This window comes from Xenopus tropicalis, chromosome 2 (genome assembly GCF_000004195.4).
Source record: "Xenopus tropicalis strain Nigerian chromosome 2, UCB_Xtro_10.0, whole genome shotgun sequence".
In the NCBI taxonomy this organism is placed as follows: Eukaryota; Metazoa; Chordata; class Amphibia; order Anura; family Pipidae; genus Xenopus; species Xenopus tropicalis.
The window spans coordinates 2943795-2967746 of NC_030678.2; the positions used below are offsets into that span (position 1 = coordinate 2943795).

General features: G+C 48.3%; 1 protein-coding gene across 10 annotated transcripts in view; it reads left to right on the top strand.

Moving 5' to 3' along the window:
• The first annotated feature begins 20763 nt into the window (after positions 1 to 20763).
• The window catches only part of stxbp5l (syntaxin binding protein 5 like), a 111322-nt gene continuing 108133 nt past the window's right edge, over positions 20764 to 23952 (top strand). For 6 of the 10 annotated variants that reach the window (XM_031896437.1, XM_031896439.1, XM_004912293.4 and 3 more), the window contains exon 1: positions 20883 to 23529. In XM_031896437.1, the coding sequence (XP_031752297.1) occupies positions 23350 to 23529 (180 nt within the window). In that variant the 5' untranslated portion in view covers positions 20883 to 23349. Of the gene's footprint in view, positions 20850 to 20881; positions 23530 to 23952 lie in introns of those variants that run through there. The other 4 variants (XM_002941846.5, XM_004912298.4, XM_031896436.1 and 1 more) reach the window with 3 other exon arrangements.

Genomic DNA, 23952 nt, shown 5'->3' on the forward strand with positions numbered 1-23952 from the left:
AGGCAGTGGATTTGTCCTGGGTTAATGGGATTACTGGGCAGACTAAGCTGTCAATTGGTTAATAAGATTTGTGGCCTGAAGCCGCCGGCCAATACAGCGGCTTTATAGGATTTCAAACGATTCCCTGTTTCATGTATTTCTATGAGGTTAAAGATGATTGGCTGGAGGTGCTATTGGGGTCACCCTTTACTGAGTGCCCCCCAGTGCTTCCTGGCAGAACCTTTATACAGCCCATTGGCTAATACCGCCCAATACCAGGTATCGGCCATGTATTCCAATAGCAACAGGGAAAGCTGAGAGGGGGGTTATGAAGAGATGTGGGGTTGCTAAGGGCAAATGTGGGGGGAATCTTAATATCTGCAGCCATTGCTGTGGTCAAAATCATATTATCTTATTATACTGTTGCAGTATTATCAGATATACCCAGTACACTATATCCTCTGTATTATACAGGATGGTGTATGTTTCCGGGGGGAAGCTATTTAGCTCACCCTGGTCATTTCCTGGTGTTCCACAATAGTAAACCCCAACCCTGAGTCACTGTGGGAAAGTGCTGCCCCAGAGCCTGATCCTGCAAAGATTATAAAGGAAAAGCTGATTGTTGTGCCAATAAACTGGCAGGGCCATTAAATCATCTCTGATCCAATCAATGCCCAGGAAATCCCCGACGCCAGGTCCTGCGGCTTATAGCAACCCCCATGGGTCTCATTATGTTAATAGATCCGGGGGGGGGGGGTAGAGAAAAGAATATATAGTGCATACAGAACTTGGGTTTTTCTTTCTCCAGTTTGGACTTTCAGCAGTCATCTGGTTGCTAGGTTTCAATTTACCTTAGTAACCAGGGAGTGATTTGAGAGATTGACGGATATATGAATAGGGGAGGGGCTGAATAGAAAGATAAGGAATAAAAAGTAACAATAACAATAAAACTGGAGCCTCACAGAGCAATAGGGTTTGGCTGCCGGGGTCAGCGACCCCCATTTGAAAGCTTTAATTGAACTGTTAAAGAATGGCCAATTCTAATTAAAAATTCAATTCGTCATTCATTATTTATTCCTTATTCCTCCAGTTTTATTGTTATTGTTACTTTTTATTCCTTATCTTTCTATTCAGCCCGTCCCCTATTCATATACCAGGCTCTCATTCAAACCACTCCCTGGTTGCTAAGGTAATTTGGATCCTAGCAACCAGATAACTGCTGAAATTCCAAACTGCTGAACAAAAAGTGAAATAACTAAGAAAATACAAATAATAAAAAATGAAGACCAATTGCAAATTGTCTCAAAATATTACTCTCTACATCATACTAAAAGTTAACTCAACGGGTTCCTGCTGCGCAAACATGGCCGCCCCCTCATAGAGGGACATGGGGGATCAGATAGGGAATGTAAAGGCATTGGGCAAATACTTTCAAGGCAAAATTATAAATAGCATGCAGAGACAGTGTTATGATTGATGTAAAAAAGCTTCAATTTCTGGTGTCACTGTCTCTTTAAAGATATGGTGGTGTCAAGTCATCGGGCGTCTCATTTTCCTGAGATTCGTATCACTAAGTGCTGTATGTATTCCCATAAGGGGTCAGGCAGGAGGGTATTAGATACAGCCCCTATGCACATAGTAAGGGCTCTCTGGGTGTGCCTGGGGTATGTAATATATTTCCCCCAGGGAACATTATTATCATGAAACTGCTCAAACCCCAGTGCAGTCTATGGCTGCTAGCTGTAGGACTGAGTATCAGGTATGGACCCCTTACCCGAAACCCTTTTTCTCTGTAATAATAAAACAGTACCAGTACTTGATCCCAACTAAGATATAATTACCCCTTATTGGGGCAGAACAGCCCTATTGGGTTTATTTCATGGTTAAATGATTCCCTTTTCTCTGTAATAATAAAACAGTACCTGTACTTGATCCCAACTAAGATATAATTACCCCTTATTGGGGGCAGAACAGCCCTATTGGGTTTATTTAATGGTTAAATGATTCCCTTTTCTCTGTAATAATAAAACAGTACCTGTACTTGATCCCAACTAAGATATAATTACCCCTTATTGGGGCAGAACAGCCCTATTGGGTTTATTTCATGGTTAAATGATTCCCTTTTCTCTGTAATAATAAAACAGTACCTGTACTTGATCCCAACTAAGATATAATTACCCCTTATTGGGGCAGAACAGCCCTATTGGGTTTATTTCATGGTTAAATGATTCCCTTTTCTCTGTAATAATAAAACAGTACCTGTACTTGATCCCAACTAAGATATAATTACCCCTTATTGGGGCAGAACAGCCCTATTGGGTTTATTTAATGGTTAAATGATTCCCTTTTCTCTGTAATAATAAAACAGTACCTGTACTTGATCCCAACTAAGATATAATTACCCCTTATTGGGGCAGAACAGCCCTATTGGGTTTATTTAATGGTTAAATGATTCCCTTTTCTCTGTAATAATAAAACAGTACCTGTACTTGATCCCAACTAAGATATAATTACCCCTTATTGGACCCAAAACAATCCTATCGGGTTCAATAACTGTTTAAATAATATTTTTAGCAGACTTAAGGTAGGAGATCTAAATTAAGGAAAGACCCCTTATCTTGAAAACCCCAGGTCCGGAGCATTCTGGATAACAGGTCCCATACCTGTACTAAAGAATGTACTAGGGCAGAGCTCGGAGTGGGCTTAGGGCCAGGGGATAGTGGGTAAGATGGTAAGGTTGCTGTGATAGAGTTGAGCCCATTGTGCTTATGAGAGCACTACCCCCCTGTGCCAATCCCATGGATCCATCTCTATGTTCCAACCATTCCAATCCCCCGTCTGTAGCAAAGCCTGATCCTACCCCCCCCCCCCCCCCGGTACCCAGAGATGCCCCCCCCCCCGTCTCACTTCGCTCTTACTCACAGGGCTTTTGTTCTAGAGCTCAGTCTCTCCTACTCGCACTCCTACCTGTAATTTCATGCAGATGAGCCGCCTCCACACGGGAACTTTTTGATAACTCAGAATATCAGATTCTACGCAGCTCATTAAAGGGAAACTGCAACTTTTGTTCTGGGGAGTTTGTTGGTCACGGGTTGGATGATCCAGAACCGGTAGCTGCTACACTGGGGTGGACTTACTCGCTGGTGGTTCCATCCGCCATGAAATCCTCCCCAGCAACAACCATAATGCCGGAGTCAAGGTGGTCCCACCAGTGTCGGACTGGGACCCCAGGGCCCCACCAGAAACCCTTAGACCCCAGGCCCACTCTCCAAACTATATTTTCTCCTTTCCTCTTTATTCTCGCAGTCTCTTTTATTTCCATGCTAGCATCTATCCTTCCATCTATTTCTCCTCTGTGTTCAATTCAGAAATAGGGAATGACCATGAAGGAGGCCAAATGGTGAGGAGCAGGAGGGCCCACTTACATCTGGGCCCCCGGGAGTTTTCCTGGTATCCTGGTGGGTCAGTCCGACACTGGGTCCCACGTTACTTGGGCACTTGTACCGCCTCCTGGGTACCACCAGGACCCTCAGCCAGGGGGAAACATGGCCTTAAGTTGCCACTAAGTGGAGTCCAAATCGCACATGAATTAGACCCCCAACTAGTGACAATCCATATCCAACTAGTGGCCATTACATTTTGCTAACAGCTTGTTATTTCATAAATGTAGGGTTTTTGTCAGCCTCAGCTACTATGTAGCTACAGGTAATATATTCTGCACCGTATCTCTGTATTCTCTCCACATTCTGTCCGACTTTCTACAATATCACTGCCCAGTCCCTTCCCAGACTTTCCCCTATGACAAATACATAGAGGTTCTCCTGTTTTCTTCCTCCCTTGCATGGATAGGTACTATTGGGCCCTCTACACTTCTGGGGGCCCCGGACCCTCGCCCGTGGTTCTTCTTACACTATTGTGTGGGAATTATTCTGGGCAGGGGGAGAGGCAGAAACAACAGGGCGGTTATTGCTGTCCGGCCCCCGGGGCCCCAGTTATTGTGGCTGAAGGGTTTCAGCACCATGGAGAGCGGTCTCAGAGGATCCCAATAGATCTCCTGGGCTCACACAGCCAATGAGGAGAGTGTTGTGTCTGCAGTGAGACCGGGCAGGGATTCCCATGGGAAGCTCAATGCAAGCTTCATTGCCTGGAACCTGCAAATGCATTTAACCCTTTCCTGGCACAACCCATACGGATTAAATTTGCCTTCATTCACAATTCTGTGGCACTTGCCTTTTGGCAGTCACTTAAATATGAGAATCTCTGTATTGTTTATGGTAGGGACTGGGGAACAGAGATTTTGGCACGAATGTGTCCAGCAGTGCAGGGGTTAATGCTGTAGGAAATTGGGCGGTGGGTTTAGAAGTAGAAACAGACTGTAGCGCTGTTGTGTCCAGCAGTGCAGGGGTTAATACTGTAGGAAATTGGGCGGTGGGTTTAGAAGTAGAAACAGACTGTAGCGCTGTTGTGTCCAGCAGTGCAGGGGTTAATACTGTAGGAAATTGGGCGGTGGGTTTAGAAGTAGAAACAGACTGTAGCGCTGTTGTGTCCAGCAGTGCAGGGGTTAATGCTGAAAGAAATTGGGCGGTGGCTTAAGAAGCAGAAAGAGGCTGTGGCACTTTTGTATCCAGCGGTGCAGGGGTTAATGCTGAAAAAAAGTGGGTTTAGAAAAAGAAAGAGACTGTGGCGCTGTTCTGTCCAGCAGTGCAGGGGTTAATGCTGTAGGAAGCAGAAAGAGACCAACATGTGCCCAGTCCACTCGCCCTCAGCAACCAAACGGGCGCGGCCTGACCCACTGGGCCAATAAAAGCTAGCTGCTCATTGGCTGATATGGCCCAGCCACCCCAGGCACAAACAGTTGCCCCACAGTTGCCCCATGGGGGGGGGTCTCAGTCCCAGAAAGAAATGGCTGTACGAGAGGATCAATGTCAGTCATTCATTTTCCACCCATTTCCAGCCTTAATGTGGCCCCGGAGCTGTGAGGGCCCCGACAGAGAGGGTGGGGGGGGTGGCTCTGGGCACACACTGGCGCATAATGGCAAACAGATGGCGCTTTACTTACTGACAGGATGAGCCCCGGGCACAGAGCCCCCCCAACTGGAACGTCACTGGGAAATGAACCTTTATGTCAATATCATAAAGGAACCAAGGGGTTAAATAAAGAGCCCTGTGCCCCCCGTGTGTATGGGGGTGTATGGGGGGGTGCTACAGAGGGAGGCCCCATGGGAGACTTGGCTCAGGGTGATGCTCAGTATCGCTATGGCGATGTGGCCAACTGGCCGGCCCAGTTTGTTAGGAAGCTGCCCCCTCCCTGTTCCCAAGGGACCCATCTGTCTCCTGGCCGGGCCTCCTACTGCGCTGAAACTGCCTGATCTGCTGGGTAATCAGTACCGGAACCAGCCTGCGGGTCAGAACACACCCATGTGACTGGATCAGCAGCCCAGGAGCCTCCAGCATAAATATATACTGGGCCTCGGCATTAGCTGCTGGGTCTGATGTATCATCCAGGGGAGATCATTATATAATTACTATGTCAGCCCTCCTGCTGCTGCCTGCCCTGCATAACTAGCCTGTCCTGCTGCTGCCTGCCCTGCATAACTAGCCTGTCCTGCTGCTGCCTGCCCTGCATAACTAGCCTGTCCTGCTGCTGCCTGCCCTGCATAACTAGCCTGTCCTACTGCTGCCTGCCCTGCATAACTAGCCTGTCCTGCTGCTGCCTGCCCTGCATAACTAGCCTGTCCTGCTGCTGCCTGCCCTGCATAACTAGCCTGTCCTGCATAACTAGCCTGTCCTGCTGCTGCCTGCCCTGCATAACTAGCCTGTCCTGCATAACTAGCCTGTCCTGCTGCTGCCTGCCCTGCATAACTAGCCTGTCCTGCTGCTGCCTGCCCTGCATAACTAGCCTGTCCTGCATAACTAGCCTGCCCTGCATAACTAGCCTGCCCTGCTGCTGCCTGCCCTGCATAACTAGCCTGCCCTGCATAACTAGCTGCCCTGCTGCTGCCCTACTGCCTGCCCTGCCTGCCCTGCCCTGTATAACTAGCCTGCCCTGCTGCTGCCTGCCCTGCATAACTAGCCTGTCCTGCTGCTGCCTGCCCTGTATAACTAGCCTGCCCTGCTGCTGCCTGCCCTGCATAACTAGCCTGCCCTGCTGCTGCCTGCCCTGTATAACTAGCCTGTCCTGCTGCTGCCTGCCCTGTATAACTAGCCTGTCCTGCTGCTGCCTGCCCTGTATAACTAGCCTGCCCTGCTGCTGCCTGCCCTGCATAACTAGCCTGTCCTGCTGCTGCCTGCCCTGCATAACTAGCCTGTCCTGCTGCTGCCTGCCCTGTATAACTAGCCTGCCCTGCTGCTGCCTGCCCTGTATAACTAGCCTGCCCTGCATAACTAGCCTGCCCTGCATAACTAGCCTGCCCTGCATAACTAGCCTGTCCTGCTGCTGCCTGCCCTGCATAACTAGCCTGCCCTGCTGCTGCCTGCCCTGTATAACTAGCCTGCCCTGCTGCTGCCTGCCCTGCATAACTAGCCTGTCCTGCTGCTGCCTGCCCTGCATAACTAGCCTGTCCTGCTGCTGCCTGCCCTGCATAACTAGCCTGCCCTGCTGCTGCCTGCCTTGCATAACTAGCCTGCCCTGCATAACTAGCCTGCCCTGCATAACTTGCCTGTCCTGCTGCTGCCTGCCCTGCATAGCTAGCCTGCCCTGCATAACTAGCCTGCCCTGCATAACTAGCCTGCCCTGCTGCTGCCTGCCCTGCATAACTAGCCTGCCCTGCATAACTAGCCTGCCCTGCATAACTAGCCTGCCCTGCACAACTAGCCTGTCCTGCTGCTGCCTGCCCTGCATAACTAGCCTGCCCTGCTGCTGCCTGTCCTGTATAACTAGCCTGACCTGCATAACTAGCCTGCCCTGCTGCTGCCTGTCCTGTATAACTAGCCTGCCCTGTATAACTAGCCTGTCCTGCATAACTAGCCTGTCCTGCTGCTGCCTGCCCTGTATAACTAGCCTGTCCTGCTGCTGCCTGCCCTGTATAACTAGCCTGCCCTGCTGCTGCCTGCCCTGCATAACTAGCCTGTCCTGCTGCTGCCTGCCCTGCATAACTAGCCTGTCCTGCTGCTGCCTGCCCTGCATAACTAGCCTGCCCTGCTGCTGCCTGCCCTGTATAACTAGCCTGCCCTGTATAACTAGCCTGTCCTGCATAACTAGCCTGTCCTGCATAACTAGCCTGTCCTGCTGCTGCCTGCCCTGCATAACTAGCCTGCCCTGTATAACTAGCCTGCCCTGCATAACTAGCCTGTCCTGCATAACTAGCCTGTCCTGCTGCTGCCTGCCCTGCATAACTAGCCTGTCCTGCTGCTGCCTGCCCTGCATAACTAGCCTGTCCTGCATAACTAGCCTGTCCTGCTGCTGCCTGCCCTGCATAACTAGCCTGTCCTGCTGCTGCCTGCCCTGCATAACTGCCTGTCCTGCTGCTGCCTGCCCTGTATAACTAGCCTGCCCTGCTGCTGCCTGCCCTGCATAACTAGCCTGCCCTGCATAACTAGCCCTGCCCCCTGCCCTGCCCTGCATAACTAGCCTGCCCTGCATAACTAGCCTGTCCTGCTGCTGCCTGCCCTGTATAACTATAACTAGCCTGCCCTGCCTGCCTTGCCCTGCATAACTACCTGCCCTGCATAACTAGCCTGCCCTGCTGCTGCCTGCCCTGTATAACTAGCCTGCCCTGGCTGCCTGCCCTGCATAACTAGCCTGTCCTGCTGCTGCCTGCCCTGGAACTAGCCTGCCCTGCTGCTGCTGCCCTGCATAACTAGCCTGCCCTGCTGCTGCCTGCCCTGTATAACTAGCCTGTCCTGCTGCTGCCTGCCCTATAACTAGCCTGCCCTGCTGCTGCCTGCCCTGTATAACTAGCCTGTCCTGCTGCTGCCTGCCCTGCATAACTAGCCTGCCCTGCCCTGCATGCCCTGTATAACTAGCCTGCCCTGCATAACTAGCCTGCCCCTGCATAACTAGCCTGCCCTGCATAACTAGCCTGTCCTGCTGCTGCCTGCCCTGCATAACTAGCCTGCCTGCTGCTGCCTGCCCTGTATAACTAGCCTGCCCTGCTGCTGCCTGCCCTGCATAACTAGCCTGCCCTGTATAACTAGCCTGTCCTGCATAACTAGCCTGCCTGCATAACTAGCCTGCCCTGCTGCTGCCTGCCCTGCATAACTAGCCTGCCTGCTAGCCTGCTCTGCCCTGCATAACTAGCCTGCCCTGCTGCTGCCTGTCCTGCATAACTACTAACTATGCTGCTGCTGCCTGCCCTGTATAACTAGCCTGCCCTGTATGACTAGCCTGCCCTGCATAACTAGCCTGCCCTGCATAACTAGCCTGCCCTGCTGCTGCCTGCCCTGTATAACTAGCCTGTCCTGCTACTGCCTGCCCTGCATAACTAGCCTGTCCTGCTTCCCTCCCCACCCACATCACTAGGGGGGCATGATGGGGCCCCTGAGGCGGCAGCCCGGTGGATCCTGCACCCCTCAGTCTGACCCGGCTTCTGGTCCACCCAACCAAAAACATCTTCTGCTGCCCCTGCCTCTATCCTCCCCCCAAACCAGTCCAGTAGATCTTTGTGTCAATAAAACTCACCACTTGTGTCTTTAATTTAACCCCTGTTGTTCCCACGTTTACGCTAGACTGCAGTGAGATGCTCTGCACCCCCCACCCCAGTACCCCCCAGATATAAATGCAGATGGCAGGGCAGATGTTACCCATGTCTGGCTCGCCCGTATCCCGGAGTGGGTGACACCCGTAAGCTGGAGGCATGTCAGCCAATTAGGAGGTCATTGCACATTTCTTAATTGCTGTAATTGGCATCTAATTGGCGGTTGCCCGTGTCAGTAGTGGGAGGCAGCAGGGAGGAAAGGAGGGCTGAAACTATCTGAAAACTATTCAACTGCTGCTGTTGCACTACAACTCCCAGCAACTTCCAGCAACTCCCAGCAACTTCCAGCAACTTCCAGCAACTTCCAGCGGTTCAACATTTTAAAGGGGATATAAACCCAGCCATGATGCTGTCCCACTGCGCCCCCTAGCTGTGCTATAAAAGTTGCCATAATACATAAACATAATTACAGGTTATTATAGATACAAGAAAATTCACCAATGAGAATACTATTGATAAAAAAAACTTCATTACAAATGCAGAAGAACTGACCAATGAGAATTCTACTGATCAATAACTTCATTATAAATGCAGAAGAAGTGACCAATGAGAATGCTGATTCCCAGCACTGTGTCAGGCCCCTTGCTGGTACCTTACATATAGAGATAATGATGGCATTTTCCCGTCATTATATGGCACAGGAATCAGACATGGGGATAAAGGGACAGACTTGTTCAGTGCTGGGAAACTGTGCTTATTGCTCCCAACTCCAATTGCAGGAACAGAGAACAGGGAGCCGGATTTACTCACACCAGCTGGGATTCTCATTGGGGGAAAGTTTTATTGTGCAATATTGCTTTAAGAATACAACCCTGATGTTGCTGGACTACAGCTCCCAGCATGCCTCACCCTTCATTATATGTTACATTATTCTGGGATTTGTAGTCCATGCACACGGGGGGGGGGGGGACGAATGGGGGCGGCCTCGGGGTGCCCATATTAGAAATCCGGCACTGGTGATGGTAGCCTTCTGTGATAGTGATGGTGTAGAGAGCAATATTCTGAGACAATTTGCAGTTGGTCTTCATTTTTTATTATTTGCAGTTTTTTAATTATTTCAGCTATGTTTAGCAGCTCTTCAGTTTGGAGTTGCAGCAGCTATCTGGTAACTGCGGTTCAAATTACCTTAGCAACCAGGCAGTTGTTTGAATGAGAGACTGAATAAATAAAATAAACTGTATTAAAAAGTAACAATAACAATAAAACTGGAGCCTCACAGAGCAATAGGGTTTGGCTGCCGGGGTCAGCGACCCCCATTTGAAAGCTGCAAAGAGTCCGAAGAGAAAGGCAAATAATTTGAAAACAGCTGGTATCAGCCAATGAGATGAGGCAAAATCTGTCAGTGACTCACAGCATGAGTATGAGTGTGAGTGTGAGTGCAGCTAGTTAGGCTGAAGTACAAATGATAATAGAAGGAACAGATTTATTACAGTTTAGTTGATATGATAACGACCAATCCCCTTTAAATAATAATACTTTGCTATAATCTGACCGAAACCGCCATTTTGTTATCCTATTTAGGCTGCTTTGCCTTTAAGGGAACAGAGTTTGGACGCGGCCTTAATATTAATGCAACTCGGTGAGTCCGGCACGTCTCCTCCATCTCTCCAGCTACAAAGGAATATAATAATAATAAATTCCTCTGTATCCAAGGCCACGACCCAGCTGCCACCCCGGTGCGATCCAATCAAAGCCGGGCCGACTTCAAAGCTCCGCGGGTGCTGCAGGTTCCAATTCTGCATGGAAAATTCCGGCAGCGGCCAAGCGAGATCTCTGTGTGAGAAGCAACTCATTTGGCTCAATATGGGAGAATATAATCCTATTTCTCCTGGTTATCACAGGGAAGCAGCCTCTCCAGCAATGCATTATGGGAGTGCTTGTCCGCTGCCCAGTTTTATATCACTGAAACGTTCCACATTGTCTCCAGTGGGGTCACAGACAGAATATTATTGTGTGTCCTTCTCTGTATATTTGTATTAATAATTTATAGTGGGGAGCTGCCATATATACATTGTTATTGTGTGTATAGAACATTCCCTCTGCCATAAAGCAGGGCAGGACTGCTGCTTACAAGGATCTGTGCCACTGTGACAGAATGCTCTGTTATACAGATAGCTAGAATCTCAGCCATAAAGCAGGGCAGGACTGCTGCTTACAATGGGGGGGGGGATCAGATAGGATCTGTGCCACTGTGACAGAATGCTCTGTTATACAGATAGCTAGAATCTCAGCCATAAAGCAGGGCAGGACTGCTGCTTACAATGGGGGGGGGGGATCAGATAGGATCTGTGCCACTGTGACAGAATGCTCTGTTATACAGATAGCTAGAATCTCAGCCATAAAGCAGGGCAGGACTGCTGCTTACAATGGGGGGATCAGATAGGATCTGTGCCACTGTGACAGAATGCTCTGTTATACAGATAGCTAGAATCTCAGCCATAAAGCAGGGCAGGACTGCTGCTTACAATGGGGGGGATCAGATAGGATCTGTGCCACTGTGACAGAATGCTCTGTTATACAGATAGCTAGAATCTCAGCCATAAAGCAGGGCAGGACTGCTGCTTACAATGGGGGGGGGGGAGCAGAGAATAATTAGACAGGGGATGAGACACGCAGGGACGCGGGGGGGGGGGTAAAGCGGCTCAATTAATTGTGTTTGTGTATAGAACATTCCCTCTGCCATAAAGCAGGGCAGGACTGCTGCTTACAAGGATCTGTGCCACTGTGACAGAATGCTCTGTTATACAGATAGCTAGAATCTCAGCCATAAAGCAGGGCAGGACTGCTGCTTACAATGGGGGGGGGGATCAGATAGGATCTGTGCCACTGTGACAGAATGCTCTGTTATACAGATAGCTAGAATCTCAGCCATAAAGCAGGGCAGGACTGCTGCTTACAATGGGGGGATCAGATAGGATCTGTGCCACTGTGACAGAATGCTCTGTTATACAGATAGCTAGAATCTCAGCCATAAAGCAGGGCAGGACTGCTGCTTACAATGGGGGGATCAGATAGGATCTGTGCCACTGTGACAGAATGCTCTGTTATACAGATAGCTAGAATCTCAGCCATAAAGCAGGGCAGGACTGCTGCTTACAATGCTTTCTGCATCCCCAGTCCAGTAGTTCTGCGCTCAGCTCAGTTTTCATTTGCATTTTGTATTCAGTTGAAGGGAGCAGAGAATAATTAAACAGGGGATGAGACACGCAGGGACGCAGGGGGGGGGGGGGGGGGGGGGGGGTAAAGCGGCTCAATTAATTGTGTTCAAACAAGCCCTTCCCAGTCTGTCTGAATTCACCCGGGCTGTTAATATTTACCAATCAATTACTTCCCATGGAACTAGGGGGGCAACTTCCTTGTGTCTCTGGCAGAACTCCATAGGGAATAGATCAAGAGCCCCACTTCCTTGGGGGGTGAGACAGACATAAAGGGAAAGGGGGTTCAGGGAGTAGAGAGACAAATGGGGGGAGAATTTAAGAATATATGGAACCACAAACCCTTGCAATGCTGGAAAACTCTGAGTATCACTCATGTATTATAAGGGATAATGTACCCCCTACTGTAAATGATAAGGATATTAGCAGTCACTGAGGGGTTCTGTGCCCCCCATATAAGGGCACAAGGCTGCAGGCTGAGTTATACAGGGAACTCTGAGTATCACTCATGTATTATAAGGGATAATGTACCCCCTACTGTAAATGATAAGGATATTAGCAGTCACTGAGGGGTTCTGTGCCCATATAAAGGCACAAGGCTGCAGGCTGAGTTATACAGGGATCTCTGAGTATCACTCATGTATTATAAGGGATAATGTACCCCCTACTGTAAATGATAAGGATATTAGCAGTCACTGAGGGGTTCTGTGCCCCCCATATAAAGGCACAAGGCTGCAGGCTGAGTTATACAGGGAACTCTGAGTATCACTCATGTATTATAAGGGATAATGTACCCCCTACTGTAAATGATAAGGATATTAGCAGTCACTGAGGGGTTCTGTGCCCCCCATATAAAGGCACAAGGCTGCAGGCTGAGTTATACAGGGAACTCTGAGTATCACTCATGTATTATAAGGGATAATGTACCCCCTACTGTAAATGATAAGGATATTACTATATAAAGGCAAATGTATTAATAATATCATTATTCCAGGTAGTTGATTAAAGAGTTACTGTTGCCCCCCCCCCCCCATATGCTTTATACCCCTGGGGATATTCTCCCTGCCTATCAATTAATTTACAAAGCTGTGAGTCACTGCCGCACTGATTGACTCACTCCTGTCATCCCCTCCCTGGGAGCCCCCACCCGGCCCACCCAGACACAAAGTAGATCCGTTTATCCTTCTGCCCCCCCTCCCACCCTGTCGCTTCTCTTTATCTCCAGCAGCACAAACCCAGCAGCTCTGCCCGTGTCACACCCGCCGGTCCCTATGGCAGAACCACGAGCGGCGGCACAATGGCGAGGGGCCAGGGAAATGCAGCTTTAGTACCCGGGGGGATAGATTGCAAGCTCAAAGGAACAGGAGCCCCTTTACCTGCTGTATCAGTCAGTGTTTCTGTATTAGCCCTTCTATTGTACAGCGCTGCGGAATAGGTTGGCGCTTGTTCCAGTGGTGCCAGTTCAATACGAACTTGGTAGAAACACCGTATTTTCTTTAATCCCCTTGCCCAATATTCCCCACATTATTATTATTAACGTTTATTTATAAAGCGCCAACATACCCCGCAGCGCTGTACAATAAGTGGGTTTCATACATTGGGCATACAGAGTAACATATAAAGCAATCAGTTACCGATACAGGAGGGGAAGAGAGCCCTGCCCAAAAGAGCTTACACTCTACAAGGAGTAACATATAAAGCAATCAGTAACCGATACAGGAGGGGAAGGGAGCCCTGCCCAAAAGAGCTTACACTCTACAAGGAGTAACATATAAAGCAATCAGTAACCGATACAGGAGGGGAAGAGAGCCCTGCCCCAAAGAGCTTACACTCTACAAGGAGTAACATATAAAGCAATCAGTAACCGATACAGGAGGGGAAGAGAGCCCTGCCCAAAAGAGCTTACACTCTACAAGGAGTAACATATAAAGCAATCAGTAACCGATACAGGAGGGGAAGAGAGCCCTGCCCAAAAGAGCTTACACTCTACAAATTAACCCTATTATAGCCTGGGCCCTACCAGTTCCGGCCAAGCATGAAAGTAGAATATTCACTGACCCAGGTAGGGAGGGTTCTTTAGAATTTTTATTTTAAATAAAAAATGATCCACCAGTGACCTTGAAAAGCCCTTGAGGAATATCCCTCATTGGTGCCGTGGGGAGAGCGCACACGCAGTATAAACGAGCAGCCGTGGCGGCACTATATATCCTACTATAGGGGCTGCTGTGCTATTATCCCACTGCTACTATAGGGGCTGCTGTGCTATTATCCCACTGCTACTATAGGGGCTGCTGTGCTATTATCCCACTGCTACTATAGGGGCTGCTGTACTATTATCCCTCTGATACTATAGGGGCTGCTGTGCTATTATCCCACTGCTACTATAGGGGCTGCTGTGCTATTATCCCACTACTACCATAGCGTCCGCTGTGCTATTATCCCACTGCTACTATAGGGGCCGCTGTGCTATTATCCCACTACTACCATAGCGTCCGCTGTGCTATTATCCCACTGCTACTATAGGGGCTGCTGTGCTATTATCCCACTGCTACTATAGGGGCTGCTGTGCTATTATCCCACTGCTACTATAGCGTCCGCTGTGCTATTATCTCACTGCTACTATAGGGGCTGCTGTGCTATTATCCCACTGCTACTATAGGGGCCGCTGTGCTATTATCCCACTGCTACTATAGGGGCTGCTGTGCTATTATCCCACTGCTACTATAGGGGCTGCTGTGCTATTATCCCACTGCTACTATAGGGGCCGCTGTGCTATTATCCCACTGCTACTATAGGGGCCGCTGTGCTATTATCCCACTGCTACTATAGGGGCCGCTGTGCTATTATCCCACTGCTACTATAGGGGCCGCTGTGCTATTATCCCACTGCTACTATAGGGGCCGCTGTGCTATTATGCCACTGCTACTATAGGGGCCGCTGTGCTATTATCCCACTGCTACTATAGGGGCTGCTGTGCTATTATCCCACTGATACTATAGGGGCCGCTGTGCTATTATGCCACTGCTACTATAGGGGCCGCTGTGCTATTATCCCACTGATACTATAGGGGTAGCAGCCCCAGTGGGCCTCGTACACCACAGTCCGACCCTCTTCCAAAATCCTGGGGGGGCCACCTTAACCTGAGATAGTGTTTCACTTTCCTGTTGACTGAGGCTACAACTTTTCCCACATAAATGCTCCATAATCTTGTCAATCATGACCAATCCCCTTCTAGTGACCACACAGTAAGGTCAGCCACAAAAATGGCAGCCACCTGGTGGGCAGCTCCCTTTATTTTCTCTATCCGGTCCCCTACAGTCAGATTAATGCCATCAAACACGGGCATATTAACCAATGCAGTGCCAACTAAAAACAGCAGCAGGGATCCTGAGGCTCAAGAGACCCCTCTTGTTACTGCCACCTATTGACCAAAGTGCAAATTACACTTAAGTACACACAAAATATCCCCCCTCACATGCTTGCAGTCCCATAAAGACAGCAAGTTATGGCATAAATACTAAGGTTTATAACATTTGATTGGGTGGAAGGTTGAATCTCAGTTTTCTAAAGTAAGTGGTTGGTTGTATGAGCTACTTAAAAGAACAGTAATACCAAAAAAATGGTAACAATGGAAACACTATGGCACCTCCTACCCATATGTATAAATACAAATATACAGAGAAGGAATGTTCTGAGCACACAGTAAGCTGTACCCCCATACTGTACTGTCTAAGGGAAACACTATGGCACCCCCTACCCATATGTATAAATACAAATATACAGAGAAGGAATGTTCTGGGCACACAATAAGCTGTACCCCCATACTGTACTGTCTAAGGGAAACACTATGGCACCCCCTACCCATATGTATAAATACAAATATACAGAGAAGGAATGTTCTGGGCACACAATAAGCTGTACCCCCATACTGTACTGTCTAAGGGAAGCACTATGGCACCCCCTACCCATATGTATAAATACAAATATACAGAGAAGGAATGTTCTGGGCACACAATAAGCTGTACCCCCATACTGTACTGTCTAAGGGAAACACTATGGCACCCCCTACCCATATGTATAAATACAAATATACAGAGAGGGAATGTTCTGGGCACACAATAAGCTGTACCCCCATACTGTACTGTCTAAGGGAAACACTATGGCACCCCCTACCCATATGTATAAATACAAATATACAGAGAAGGAATGTTCTGGGCACACAATAAGCTGTACCCCCATACTGTACTGTCTAAGGGAAACACTATGGCACCCCCTACCCATATGTATAAATACAAATATCAGAGAAGGAATGTTCTGGGCACACAATAAGCTGTACCCCCATACTGTACTGTCTAAGGGAAACACTATGGCACCCCCTACCCATATGTATAAATACAAATATACAGAGAGGGAATGTTCTGGGCACACAATAAGCTGTACCCCCATACTGTACTGTCTAAGGGAAACACTATGGCACCCCCTACCCATATGTATAAATACAAATATACAGAGAGGGAATGTTCTGGGCACACAGTAAGCTGTACCCCCATACTGTACTGTCTAAGGGAAGCACTATGGCACCCCCTACCCATATGTATAAATACAAATATACAGAGAAGGAATGTTCTGGGCACACAATAAGCTGTACCCCCATACTGTACTGTCTAAGGGAAACACTATGGCACCCCCTACCCATATGTATAAATACAAATATACAGAGAAGGAATGTTCTGGGCACACAGTAAGCTGTACCCCCATACTGTACTGTCTAAGGGAAACACTATGGCACCCCCTACCCATATGTATAAATACAAATATACAGAGAAGGAATGTTCTGGGCACACAGTAAGCAATGCCCAGTCATTCCCCATATCAGAGATACAGGCAGATAAAGGCACATGATTGGGCAGGAGAACTTCTACTGGGGTTTCCTTATTCTGTAACAATAATTGATGACCTGCAGAGAGTTATAAGAACGTATCACTTAACTTGTCCATTCATAGGAGAGGGCTTAATAACTGGGTCACTGCTGTTAATTTCCAAGTCAACAAGTAATTAATTAAGCAGAGCGATACCAGTAATTACTGCTACTTCTTGCTGACTGCGACTGTGCACAGAGAAAGCTGGGAGTTTTGTTAAAGCCATCTGGCAGCATTGGGCAGTCGCACCGAGTTGTTTTTGAAAAGCGGCTATTGGCTCCATGACAGGGAACTCCCTTGGCAGAGCCTCAGCCTTCAGCAATACAAACAAGCAATTGTAGCACAGAGATGGAAACAGCTCAATCCATGGAGCCCAGGCCTGAGATACACAGTAAAACAGTTCCTCGGCCGGCTACATTGTTTCAGGAGTCAGAATCATCAGCACAGAAAGGCACAGGCACATATGCAAGGTCGCGCTGTTTGTCTGAAATTAATGTTTCTATCGATTTGGAAGTTGTGAAAAAAAACCACATTGATTTTATATTTATTAAAGGGGAACTCCACCCAAACACAACTGAAGCTGGAGAAGTACACATAGGGGCAGATTTACTAATGCACGGACGGACGGAAAGCGTCTGAGCGTGTTTTTATGCAATGATCGGTATTTTTGCGACTTTTTCGTCGCCCGCGCAACTTTTTCGTATGTCCCCCGATTGTTTCATCGCCGTTACGACTTTATCGTATATTTTCTGTGACTTTTTTGTCGCCGTCGCAAACAAATCGGATTGGCTTTTCCGCCGTTTACAATTGCTCAATACGAAAAAATCGCGACGGCGATGAAAAAGTCGCACAAAATACAATAAAGTCATGACGGCGATGAAAACAGTGTGCAAAATACGAAAAAAAATATGCAGCCTGACGGATTGATTTTTAATGTAATAATCTGGTTTGAAACAGTTTCATGAGCCCCGCCCCCTGTTCCCTAAGCCCCGCCCCTGTTCCCCTGCTGGTCTGGCTCTGACTACTTTGTGACTGAAATAAAGTGTAACAGTATTTACTGTCTTCAGCCTGCATCCTCCCAATCCCACAATTCCCTGCTGCACACGTGATGTCAATAAGGAAAGGAACATCCCAGTGCAATGCATTGTGGGTTATGTAGTTCCTGCAGGCTGTCTGTAAGCTGTGGAGAAATTGTTACAATTTGTAACATCAGTGTTTTAGTCCCTCCTCCCTTGCCAGGATTGCAAAATACAGAAAGAGAAGAATTGTTTTGAAGCTGCACGTACAAATGGTATTTATTCCTACTTATTGAAGGAGCAGATTAAAGTGATAGGGATATTAGGGGTTTCTGTGGGGCTCTTTAACCCATTGTGGTCATGATGCTATAGAAACTCTTACTCTATTACCCATCATCCCTGCACCAAGAAAGGCCAAGTAACCCTCCAACATATCCCAAGCTGCCAAGATACCTAAGCTCACTATGCCAATTACCCCCCCCCCCCCCATTGCTCTGGGGGCAAATCATATTTTTCATGCAAATTTGCCTTTAAGATAAAATTGTACCAACAATATCTAGAATTAAACAGATATAGACAACACAGTATAGATAATTCTTCACAGTAATGGAACGTCTGGATACTCAGAATATGTCACATGGTATAACTGAATCAGTGAAGGCAACACCCAGTTATATGGAACGTCCCATACAAAGTTTGCGCCCTATTGGGCGGCCATTTCTGATAAGACCCGCCACAGAGCTCAGCCAGGGGGTGCAGGGGTGCAGGACAGTGATGGATGCTGCTGCCGATTAGCTGACAACTCCCGGCTAAAATCTATTAGCTGAATCGGTGGCTGAAGTGTTGACGTCTGGATGAAGGTTTAATTCAATTAAATCTAATGGGCCCCCGGGGGGGAGAGAGCCCAGCCCAGCCATTATATCATATCATATACAGGCAATACCCTGGCCACTGCCACTTGATTTGCATTGCAGATTTGCTCTGTTGTTCTGGGGGCGGGGGGGCTGTGTATTTACTGGAATAATAATAATAATAGCTTTTCCTGGCACAAACTAAGACTAAAACTGCCGGATTCATTTATATGGGACTACTGTATGTGGGACTACTGTATGTGGGACTACTGTATGTGGGACTACTGTATGTGGGACTACTGTATGTGGGACTACTGTATGTGGGACTACTGTATGTGGGACTACTGTATGTGGGACTACTGTATGTGGGACTACTGTATGTAGCTGGACATATGGCAGCACCATACTATCATTACTATGCTGTTCTGCCCATTGGCCCAAGGCAGGAATCTGTCAATCAAGAACCTGCCACTATTCTTTGTTTCTGGTTTGTGGACGGGTCGGCTCTGTGCCTCTGGGTGGGGGGTAGGTATGTTGGGGGGAAGCCACAGAGAGTATCTTGGGAAGCAAATGCTACCCCCTCTCTAACTATTACCCTTACAATCTGGTTAAAGTTATGTGTAAATGTAACTGGTGTTAAAGCAGTATCTTTCTTTGTTCCCTGCCATGCTGATTCTGACTACTGAAACAATGTAGCATATAAAGGTGCCCATACCCGGGTCGATTCTAGCTGTCGATATCGGCCCCTTAGACCGAGTTGGCAGCTTATCGGCCCGTGTATGGGCACTAACGACGGGCCTGCCCGATAGATATGTGGCTGATTTCAGGCCATCGGGCAGGGCCGTCGTTAGTGCCCATACACGGGCCGATAAGCTGCCAACTCGGTCTAAGGGGCCGATATGGACAGCTAGAATTGACCCGGGTATGGTTTCAAAATTTAGTCAGATTGGTGACCACATTGGCTTGTTGATGTGGTTCCCGAACCGACTATTACCGTTGTTGTAATTCAATCGTTTGGCCCCAGGGCCAAACAACCGAATTGGCCTGAATTCACTCGATATCAGAAGAAGATCCGCTCGCTTGGCGACCTCGCCTCGTGTATAGCCACCTTAACTGGTGTTAAAGCAGTATCTTTCCTTCTATTCCCTGCCATGCTGATTGTGACTACTGAAACAATGTAGCTAAGTCAGCTGATTAACTGACCTGTTAAGAATCAGGCAAGGCTTTGGCATTTTAGCTGGATGAGGGTTGAATTGGCTTCAGCAGTCACAACCAGCGGCCCAGAAACACTATATTTGCTGAGGGGGGAGGTTGCAGGGAATGTGTAGAAAGCAACTGCTGCTCTTTATAACTTTATAGGGCTCTTTGCCCCTGAACATGAGAGATTCTGTTGTTGGGCAGCCAATAAAATCACCACAGGCGCCACAGCAGATAACCCTGAGACTGACAGAAACCTGCTGCACCGCCCTAAACTACACATACATTCTCATTTCATATCTATATACGGTATAAAGCAATACTATTCGTCCATTCAGTTTTCACTCACATTGTCATCCGCCAATCTCAGTTTGACTGACCCCGTTATGATTGGCATCGCATGTTCCCGCCCCTCCCCAATGAGGAGTAGAAGATGCGCAGCGATAGGCTGTTGGTCATTGCGGGGGTGTGGCCAGAAGGTGACAGCTACACGTGTATCTGCTGATTGGCCGCTCTCGTCTAACTAAGCAGTGGGTGGGGCTAGTCCGTTATGGATTGGGCGGGAATGTGACTTTCACACCTCGCTCCTGTAGGAGGAGCTGATTGGATGGGATAATCACGTGGTTGCCGGTGCGATGCCGCCCCGTTTTCCCGCCCATTCTCCTCAGCACCTCGGAGAGCGCAGCTCGCTGGATCGTGTGAAGCTGAGGGAAGAGACGGAGCGGACGCCGGGTAGCACAAGCCTCCAAACCCCTGCGGGACTGTGTCACCCCGCCTGGCACCCACCCATCTCCTCACAGCAAAGCAGCTCCATTCGCCTGTGGGATCTACCTCAAGGGAGCCCTTCCATCCCCGGCTGTTTCCCGCAGCCTGGAGGCCCCCGTACTAATTGCTGCAATTACCTCACCTACTCACCGTCTCCTCCAGCCCTGGGACTGTCATTTCCTACCTGGCAGCGTGGGGCTACTCTGCTACAACTGCCCCTGCCATGGGCAAATCTGAATACACAGCAGCCTGGGGACTCTGCATTTGATTTGTATTTACACTATTCAGAGTATTTTATTTTTATATGCACTAGTCTGGGGACAGCCTTAGGCTCTGTATATACAGAATAGCAACCTGGGTATTATGTGCAGCCCATAGCTTTTATATATACACCCGCCTGGGCATTGTGTGTGCCCTCAGGGTCTGTATATACACCGCCTGGGCATTGTGTGTGCCCTCAGGATCTGTATATACACCGCCTGGGCATTGTGTGTGCCCTCAGGGTCTGTATATACACCGCCTGGGCATTGTGTGCCCTCAGGATCTGTATATACACCGCCTGGGCATTGTGTGCCCTCAGGATCTGTATATACACCGCCTGGGCATTGTGTGCCCTCAGGATCTGTATATACACCGCCTGGGCATTGTGTGTGCCCTCAGGATCTGTATATACACAGCCTGGGCATTGTGTGTGCCCTCAGGATCTGTATATACACAGCCTGGGCATTGTGTGAGCCCTCAGGGTCTGTATATACACCGCCTGGGCATTGTGTGTGCCCTCAGGATCTGTATATACACCGCCTGGGCATTGTGTGTGCCCTCAGGATCTGTATATACACCGCCTTGGGCATTGTGTGTGCCCTGAGGATCTGTATATACACCGCCTGGGCATTGTGTGTGCCCTCAGGATCTGTATATACACAGCCTTGGGCATTGTGTGCCCTCAGGGTCTGTATATACACCAGCCTGGGCATTGTGTGTGCCCTCAGGATCTGTATATACACCGCCTGGGCATTGTGTGCGCCCTCAGGGTCTGTATATACACCGCCTGGGCATTGTGTGTGCCCTCAGGATCTGTATATACACCAGCCTGGGCATTGTGCGCCCTCAGGATCTGTATATACACCAGCCTGGGCATTGTTTGTGCCCTCAGGGTCTGTGTATACACCAGTCTGGGCATTGTTTGTGCCCTCAGGGTCTGTATATATAGAATAGCAACCTGGGTATTATGTGCAGCCCATAGCCTTTATATATACACACCAGCTTGGGCATCTGTATATACACCAGCCTGGGCATTGTGCGCCCTCAGGGTCTGTATATACACCAGCCTGGGCATTGTGTGCGCCCTCAGGGTCTGTATATACACCAGCCTGGGCATTGTGTGCCCTCAGGATCTGTATATACACCAGCCTGGGCATTGGTGGGGGTAACATACAGGATTCCTCTATTCAACATCTGCCTAATAGGGAACATATAGGTTCTGTATTTGGGGCGGTCCTGTATTTTAGGGAAAGTGTTTCGGTACCTATGTGAGGGTGCCCAGCTGGGCAAGGGACCTGTTTGGGGCACTTACAGCACCCTGTGGGGGCTACAGTAGGGGGCGCTGTCAGACCTGCGTGGGGCAGGTAAAGTTTGGAGGGAGCAGGAAAGAAATTGCACTTGAATGGGACATAGGGGCTAAAATCTGTAGGGCAGGTATTGTTATAGGGCATTTGTGGGACTGGGAGGGTTATAAGACATACCTAGGGGGTCTGCTTGTTGAAATAAGTACTTTAAGATAAGAGATAATGGTGGGATAGTGACTGGAAGTATAGGAGCTCTGGGTGGAAGCTGTTTTAGGGATCAGATCAGTAAGTTGTGCAGCTGTTACAGGACGGTGGAAGGTGGAGGCAGATGAAGTAATGAGATTTGGATGATGAACGAGCAGGTGCAGAACCTGTTTGGGTGAAAAGGAATCGCTATAAGACTTGTGTGGGTGCCCATTCTGTGTGTGGGAGATAACCTTTGAGGTAGATAAGACAGAACAGTACAGTTTATTTTGAAAATATAAGAAAAAATGTTTTTGACGGCGATGCGGAGTAAACATGTATTGGACCTTGACATTTCTGACTTCTGTAATATATGGGTCTTGGCAGCGTGCCTGGGATATGTATAAAGTGATTAATGGGGAACAAGCATAGGAACTGCATAGAGGAGTAGGCATTGCACCAGTGTACGGGATCTTATGGGGCTTCTCTGGGAAAAGAACAGGTGTCATTCAGCGGGAAATAGAAATACTGCTGAGTATGAGCTGCTGGGAGACCGCTGCCAATCAGTTTTGGTAGGACTGGCATTCCGAAGGTGCCAAAGTGTCTGGAAGCAACTGGTGTAAAGATGTATAGGAAAACATAGTAAGAAACCTTTTTTTAGATGTTAAGGGTTTGGCTTTTGTTTATATTTTTGAAAAGCATATTTTTTCAGAACAATAAATATACTTTATAAATTATTATACATTTTAATATTCCAGGTGGATATAATTAACATTGCCAGGCTGCCACAGTCTCTTTGGATACACAAGGATAAAAAACACATATTTGGAGACTATTTTATTAAGCACAAACTTCTTTTATTTTTACCTTTGCTCTTCAGAAGATTTGCTGAATGATGGATTGGTTCATATACCCCTAGCTATTAGTATTTCATTGTCAAGCGCTACGTCTCTGTTCCTTTATACATTACTTGGGAATGAAAACGGCGACTCTGTACTTCTGACCTCCAAGAGGTGACCAAAGATGAAGAAGTTCCGCAAAGTTTTGGATGGTCTGACGGTTGGCGGAGGGGGCGGCGGAGGAACTTTGGCGGCAGCCGGTGTCTGCCCTGTGTATTCAGCTGGTCCCACAGGAGTGGTAGTGTCCCCTCGGGACACAGAAGTCCAGGAGAACTTAACTTCTGACCAGTTCCACATCTGCAAGGTAACCATGGCGGCCTTAGTATGGTCTTCTGAAATATTCTGCAGCAATAGATGCTTAACGAATAGGCCTTCTGTATAATACATTCTGCTTTCCCTTGGCACAATATGAGGGGCTACAGAACTGTATTGCAGAGAGTTTTGTAGGCATTTGAGTCAATAGATCATATATGAGATATGCAAACTGACCTAGAAGAGCCTAAAGGTGCCCATACACGGGCCGATTCTAGGTGCCGATATTGGTCCCTTAGACCGATTCGGCAGCTAATCGGCCTGTGTATGGGCACTACCGACGGGCCTGCCCGACCGATATCTGGCCTGAAATTGGCCAGATATCGATTGGGCAGGTTAGAAAATCTAGTCGGATCGGGGACCGCATCGGCTCGTTCATGCGGTCCCTGAACTGACTTTGCCTATACCCCTTGTT